The sequence below is a fragment of the Solanum verrucosum genome, unplaced genomic scaffold (genome assembly GCF_900185275.1).
Source record: "Solanum verrucosum unplaced genomic scaffold, falcon-dt-bn FXZP01000165.1, whole genome shotgun sequence".
Taxonomy (NCBI): domain Eukaryota; kingdom Viridiplantae; phylum Streptophyta; class Magnoliopsida; order Solanales; family Solanaceae; genus Solanum; species Solanum verrucosum.
In genome coordinates, this window is record NW_026020340.1 from 1,131,125 (window position 1) to 1,139,426 (window position 8,302).

Below are 8,302 nucleotides of genomic sequence, written 5' to 3' on the forward strand. Positions count from 1 at the left end.
TATACTGAATAGTTTTAATCTTTTATATTAGCTATTTCTAAATCAAATGCTTAATAAGCAAACTTCTTGTAAGGACTGATGTGTGCTTAGAATTCTATAATTAAAAATTCAAGATAACATCATCGATTTGTGATTTTATAACTAAAAACTCAATGATTACGTCCTTGAATTTCGTTCGTATAAATTTCAAAATCTAATACATTGTGTTTGAGTTTTTCATATTTTAGCTAAAAGTATTTTTGTATATTTATTTATTTATTGGAATATTAAGGTATACATCTTTCTTAATTATATTTTAAACGACGGCTAAATTTTACTTGGCTAGCTGGGTGCCCTTTTCACATCAATTTGGGCATCTTCACAAATTAATTTGGGCCGTTAATTTCTGACAAGTTATTTAGGGAAAAATCCAATACTATAAAATATTGTTTGTCGAACGTCAATTTTGCCTCTTTGATAACGGTGTGCAAAATAATATTTTAATATTGTGATAATCTTCGATTATTAAATAAAAATGGAATTGGAATCAAGTTTATCTATCCCTCATTTGATAAAAATAAGATATTTTTTGTGCTTATATATAGAAGAACATTCTTTTAGCTCATAAAAAATTAAGAAACTCAACTTTGGATTTGAATTTTGTCAAATAAATTGATTAATATATTATTTTTTTTCAATATTTTCCTCGCGAGAATTTTGTTTTATAACTTTATTTCCTTTTCAAACGACACTTACACCTTGTTTAAATAAATGTTTGTTTTGATTGTTATGTAAATTATATTGTATCATATCGTTTAAATTTATCGTTAGGTAACGATGAAAAGCTCAGTAATAACTTATTTGGTGTGATCGTGTCGGAGTTTTTGGCCAAAATCATCCTTCAAGTACTATACCCCCAAACTTAAAGTATCATTCTTATCAGAAAACATTCTTTAAGTATTTAAAAGTGAACAATTTTCAACCTTCTACTTGAATTTATTAGAAAGTTAACAGATCCCACAAAAATTAAGTCATCCCTTCGTAATTATTATTCTTAGATACGCCAAAAATACTATCGTTAACTTTTTCGGTAATTGAATTTAGCATTATGCAAAATCTTTTAAATTGATAGTTTTTTTCCATTTATTTTTCATGTAATTTGATATTAAAAATATTATTAGTTGAAATATGTTTCTTCTCAATTGAATATGCTGGATGCGGCATTTGTTGGAGACTTCCTCTTCTAATAATGTAGAATGAAACTCAAATGCGAGACATAATCAATATTTTGATCACTTCTATATCAGATTGGCCCAAATATTTATTGATCTAAATACAGTTTGGCTATGAAAAAGGTAAAGATAATTAAGCTTCAGCTTCTTTCCGTTACTAAATGAGAAAAAGAGCAGATCATGTATCCTCACACCTTCCAAACATTTTTTTGTTTCAGTAAGCAATAGTGTCTAACATTTTTAATATTTTTTTTCAGGAACTTCTTATAGCATGTAATGAAATTATGCAGGAAAACTTTTGTTGATAGTCACGTGAGCTGCACATGTTTTTGTAGGATCCATTAATTTTTTGACGAAATCTAATAGAAGGATGAAAATTGTTCACTTTACTTGAAGAATGTTTTCTGTTAAGAATGATACTTTAAGGATGTATTTTAAGTTTGAGGTATAGTTTAATGATGTTTTTGGCTAAAAACTCGATCGTGTTGTTACCTTAATATTTTCTTCTCATTTTGTCTTACCTTTTCATAGTAGTTCTACCTCGTATCTTACTTTTTTTGTAGGTTTATCATTCAAACTATGGATACGTGATATTGTGTAACGACATAGAACAATACAATCTATTGAGGATTTTAGAAATAGCAAAGATAATAGACATAATAAGACTCGATAGCTATAGTTTCATTAATTGCGCTCCATAGCTATAATTTTGTTTGTTATGGAGGTTGTGATTTGAATATCTCACTTGCAAATATACAAACAGGGTAAGTATATACAATTGAAGGCTACGGTTTGTATATTTTGTTTGCTTGTAAGTATATACAATTGGAGGTTACAATTTGTATATTTCATTTGTCTGTTTGTATATTTCGCTTGCGGATACACAAACAAGATAAATATATACAAATTTTGCATTCATACATTTAAGAATTTTTCAGTACTCCGTTTGTATATATGATTTTTTCATAAATCGTATACAAATAGATAGGGTAAGCATATACAAATTCTAGATTTATACAATCAGAAATTGAATTATACAAATTCTGTATTTATACGATTAGGAAATCGAAGAACAAAATTTCAAAAAACCATAGCTACAAATTAAAATTATACTCTAGATGTTTGTCATTTAGCGTAATTTTCCCACTACAAATAAAAGATTCCAAAAAAAAAAAACACGTACACACACATTGGCTGCATGCAAAATATGAACAAAATACACCATTCAAAGCGTAATAGTATTCGTCTCTGTAATCTCTGTATAATCAACATCTTCACATTCCGTCGCCAATTTCACTAGCTGAAGAAGACTACCAGTAGCTAACATGGCTTTCGTATTCAAATCATGTAAAGCTCTTTCATACAAACAACCAATTGCACCAATTGCACTTTCATACAATTTCTCATCTTTTTTATGCCCCATTAAACAATGCCCTAAAATCCTCAAAATTGGCTGTAACAGCTCCCATGGCAGATGAATCCTCCTTTTCAAATCACCATTATCTTCCCCCACTTGCCCCGACGACCAAATTCTGCAAAATTCGCAGAATTCTAGTTTCGATTCAACTGGAATTTGGGGGATTTTAGCGTAATATAACTCCAATGCTACCCCAACGATACGACCTCGTTTCATTGATCTGACGGTTCCGTATGGTTCTAAGGTTGGGGAAATTACGGCGAGATTGAGTTCTGTAGCGGAGTTTTTAGCTGCTTTGTTTGTTTCGTGGTAAATACTGGAATGTGATAGATCTGGGATGTTGACGGTAATGGATTGGGAGTTTCGACTGGAGGTTTCGTGTGCGTATAATGCTAGTAAAACAGCTTCGAATCCGGCTAATGGTTTATGGAGATTGACTTTAGAGAGATAAACACCGGCGATTACGGGTAGGAATCGGAGGACGACGAGGTGGAGTTCGGGTTCGTTGGATTGGAATGTATCGTAAAGCCATCGGCAGAGATTGTCGTCGCCCGCGCCGGAATAGGGTTGACGGAGGAGTTTAGAGATTTGTGCGGCGGTTTCGGTGTCACGGAGGAGGCAGGCTGCCGGAGTTTCGGAGGAAGAAAGTGAAGGAGGGACGGAAGGGAGGATGGAAGATAATGATTGGATTGCGTCGTGAGCTTTTGTGTAGGAATCGGACCATCGGATGTGTGGTTTGTTTAGGGTGGTGGAGGAGTCTGTATCTTGGTCGCCGGCAGCCGTGGTGACGGCGGAGGGAGCGGTGGCGGTGGTGGAGGTTTCGTCGGACATTGATATTGTATTGGAAGGGGAAAATGTTAATTAGAGGGAAATTGATCATTGAAGGTAATTATGGAGATTAAGGGATTTTTTTTTTGTAGTTTGGAGAAAATTAAGGAATGAAAAGTGGATCTTAATGCATTAGTTTGTTTAGAAATTAAAAGGAATGTGGTAATTAGATAGATCATAATAAAATTAAGTATGGAAGGAAATATCGTAGTAAAACAATCATGTTGACATAACGAAAAAGAGATAGTTGCAATGAAATTGAAGAATATGATAATACGATAATAATAACAAGAATATAAGTAAGGAAAATTAATCAACGTTTGATTATCTACTAATTTTATGTCTCGAGTTCATATACATCTATTTAGGATTATGTGTTTGGATCAAAAAGATTGTAGGATTGTGTCCTCCTAGTCTTTAATACACCTTATCTCTGCCCCTCATCTTTTATCTCCATCTCTCATAATATTTCTCGAGATTATATATACTTACTTTAAGGATGATCTTTTTCTTACATTACGAAAACAAGAAAACCAATAAAAATTGGAGCTAAACATGCAAGGAGCATTTCATATTAATTGTATTATGTCTATCTTTCAACACACTTTATATCCACCCCACATTCTTATGGCCCCAGGGGCGGATCTAGGTTGTGTCTAGGGGGTTCGCCCGAACCCCCTCGATCGAAAAATTACGTTATATATATAGGATCAAATTATGATTTTATGTGTACATATATTAAAATGAACCTTTTAATAACAAGTGAGAAGCTTTGGCTCAATGGATAAGGGGTTCAACAGTGGCTTTTACGTCATGGGTTTGAATCTCATGCGCAACAATTCATCTTCTCTTATTTTTTATCCTTTTTAATGCATGGAATTGGGCTCAACTTTTGGGCTTGGATCATCTTCTCTTTTTCATTATTTTTTCTCTTTTATGTCATTTTTTTTCTAATCTGTTTTTGTTTAAATTTATTAGACACATTTTTTTTTTATTCTTCTTATATCTATTTGTCATTTTATTTCAACATAATTTTATGTACAACTCTTTAAAAATGATGAATTATATATATAAAGATAAATTAGATGTAGTTGAATGAAGAAACTAAAAATCGTCAATATCCTTTTAATAATATATATTTAATAGAATTCATGGAACTTCTTTTCTATTTTTTCAATTCTATTTTAGAGAGATGGAAACTAAACTTATTTGATTTACTCGTCATTTTTTTTTCAACAAGTGATAACTAAGCTAGTAAATTAAACTACATGAACTGAAAAATTGACGATGCCATTTATTTATCTTCTGAATATGCATTATAATATTAGTAAATCTATACTTACACATTTTAGAGAATCTTGATAATTTTCCTAGTAATATGTGTTTGAATGGATACTAATTTTAAAAAAATTAAAATGTAAAATAAAATAAAACATTACAAAATATAAGTATAAAAGTACAAGAAATTTTAAGAATATTCAATGGAGCAGGGTAAAAGTAGGAAGAAATGTTTAATGCAGTACGATAAGGTAATATAAATTTAGTGGGCTAAGGTAAATATTTTTCTTCTCCGTCTCACTTCCTTTTTCATCCTTTAATTTTCACGTATTTTAGGAATTAACTTATGTAATACAACTGATCCACTAATTTTTTTTATCAACGTAGCTTTGTTCTCAATAACTTCGATTAGTTTGGTGTTAACTTTTATCATCCAATGAGATACCCTATACAAAAAACATGTCGGAGTTACTACGCTCACCATGCACTTACATTACCGCATGAGCTTCTTCTTTAAATTTCGAACCCCTGAGCTTAATTCCTGGATCCACCACTGTATGGCCCTACCTCCTATACGATTTGTCTTAGATTATACACAAACAATTTTATATAATATAATATACGTACATATGAAACGCAAAAAAAGAGAGTAAGAAATTTATTTATTTTTCTGAAAAACATTTTCTTTTCATGGGAAACACACCCAAAATATTCAGTATGCTATGGTGATATATGTATCTATGAGGTGTATATGAGTCACTTGCATTTCCGCCCCTATGTTGTGTTAAATTTTTAATTTTTGCCTTTTAAGTCAAGTAATTTTTTTTGCAAGACATAAGTTTATAATTTTGTATCATAATATTTCAAAAATTATACTTCACATTTAATTTTTAAAGTTAAAAATAAAGATCAGCTCATTTATTAAAGGGAAAATTATGTAATTAAATGTGTATATATGTATATGTAGTTCATATAAGATTTGAAGGTCCAAAACATAAGGAAGCCCAAGAAAAAGAAACAGTGGAGGGGCAAGGTTTGAAGTACCAAGGAGTGAATTGTTAATTATCCAAGCCTAAAATACTAGTACTCTACTTTGTTAAATATTTATTAATATTTTGAATTTCTGAATTAAATTATTCAAATCTTCATACTAATAAATAAAGTTCTTACGATATAATCAAAGGTAATATATTGTAAATATATAACTGCCATCTAACTTAAATTCTTATTATTTAAATTACAATATTACTATGTGAAGTTAGACTAATTTATGTCTTTTAAAAATATTGCACTAATAAAACTAAGTATGTAAAAAAAAGAAGTCAACTTGAAATTATAATTTTAGTGTGTATATGCATATATTTAAGGTTTTCGATGACCGAAAATAATATTTTATGTGTGATAATAATACACCTACGGTGTTATTGACTATTGTGAAATTAGTCTGAATTTTAACTACAAAAACTTACATGGAAACAAAAAGAAATAAATATAGGAATAAGTTATTTGCAATATTTTATTTAACCTAATAGATCAAGAATTGTATCTTCTTTAGTAATTTTTGCTAGTTACCAAGTATGAAAATATTTTTAATTAGGAAAGTAAAATAGATTCCTAATTGGAAAAGAAAAAAGAAAAAAAAATTCTTTTTGGCAATTAATTAGATAGTAAGGTATTGTAAATCACCAATGTGAGAGAAATGGACTAATGATACCCATAATGCACTCATTGGAAAAATTTTATGGTGGGAGAGGCCCAAGTATGACTTGGTGTGTGAAGGATTATTTTTGAATTAAAAAATGTGTAGATCTCACCTTTTCTATTTAATATTGTTGTTTCTCTCTCCTGTCTTATTTAATTTTATGAATAAAAAAATTATGTGGATCCTATTCTTTTATTTTACATTGTTATTTTTCTTTCCCATACATTTTACTCCACATCCGTGTCACGACCCAAAAATAGACGTGATGGCACTCGTCTTAACCCACCAAGACAAGTCAGCCTAAAACTCAACCATTACAATTAAATGCGGAAATTTTTATAATAAACTCAAATATACCCCCAAAATCTGGTTATCACGTGTACAAGCCTCTAAAGTATTACAATTGAATCAAAAGAAAAATACAAGTCTCATATGACATTGTTTCTAGAGTAGAACAAGATCATAAACAGGAGTAAGAAGGATCGCTGAGAAGACAAACAACTACCTCACAAATCTCCCAGAAGCCTCGAAAAAAAAAGAGAATAACAAGTACCACAAAAATCCAGGCTCGTAACCTACAAAAATTTGTAGAAGCAAGGGGTGAGTACCAAACCACACGGTACTCAGCAAGTAAACCTCTAAACACGAGCTAAGGGGATAGAATACAAGTACTCCTTACACCCCAACCGAACCTTCACAACTACAATCTGTAAAAAAACCAACCCAACCTAACATTTCACAATTTACAAGCACATATCTCAACAACAACATTCTAACAATCATATATTCTCAACAATAAGTTCATCAATTACCACCTCCACAACTATAACCTGCTTAGTACCAGTCTAACATAACAGTTCACAGTTTACAAAGCACATAGCTCAACACAACACTCTAACAATTTCATATCCTCAACAACAACAATAGTTTCATATCCTCAACAACAACACTCTAACAATTGCATATCTTCAACAACAAGCTCAATATTCATCAGTCACAAGTTCCATAGGAAGGCACTCACAAGATCAGCAACACACAAGATCAAGTTCACCAATAATAAAGAAGTGCAATGCAATGAAATGCAATGTCAAGTATAATGATGTATGTCTGACCTAATGATACACACCCGCTGTCTCTCAGTCTGGGACCCATGGGGGACATATTTGTCCATGCATCTATCGCGGCGCGCGATACGACCCTCGATAATAGTAACCATCGCGGCGCGCGATACGTCCCTCGAAATATAGTATCCGTCGCGGCGCGCGACACGTCCCTCGAAATATAGTATCCATCGCGGCGCGCGATACGTCCCTCGAAATGGCACATCCTCTTTATTTTCTTATTCTTTCTCAATGCACATAACACTTGTCACAACCATGTCTCAGAACAATGCAAATGACATGTTCACACAAATAATGAGGAGATGACCATTTTCATAACATTGCACAGTTCACAACAAGACAATCAGGCTACAACATCAACAATGTTCAACAAGCCTTTCAAACAATTCTCAACACATCACACAAACAATTGATCACATTGCCTTTTATTATCCCCTTTTTATCATTAGAATTAATCAATGTGGACAAGTCAATCCTGTTTTATTTAAGAATATATGTAAAGGGAAAATGACTGAGTTTTCGAAAAAATCGATTAAACTTATGGTTTAAGAGAAATCGAATTTCCAAAATATTAGAGTCGCCACTTAATTTTTAGTAAAAAATCAAGAAAAAACTAAAGGTTTTCAAAAGATTTAAACAGATAAAATCAATTGAAAATAAAAGGGTTCGAAGTTCAATGTACATTCCGAGAAGGTGTTAGGCCCTCGGAATGCCCGCTAACTCGCGGTTGACCGGCGATTTGACC

The 8,302-nt window shown here is 31.7% G+C and overlaps 1 protein-coding gene across 1 annotated transcript; it reads right to left on the reverse strand.

Moving 5' to 3' along the window:
- Positions 1–2,432: 2,432 nt before the first annotated feature.
- Positions 2,433–3,461, reverse strand: LOC125837036 (uncharacterized). Its single transcript, XM_049516171.1, has one exon. The coding sequence runs from the start codon at positions 3,457–3,459 to the stop codon at positions 2,437–2,439; it is 1,023 nt and encodes a 340-aa protein (XP_049372128.1). The 5' UTR covers positions 3,460–3,461; the 3' UTR covers positions 2,433–2,436.
- Positions 3,462–8,302: the final 4,841 nt, after the last annotated feature.

Excerpts from the sequence above, each read along its gene's own strand:
- LOC125837036 (XM_049516171.1), bottom strand. The coding sequence starts at position 3,459 with ATGTCCGACGAAACCTCCACCACCGCCACCGCTCCCTCCGCCGTCACC.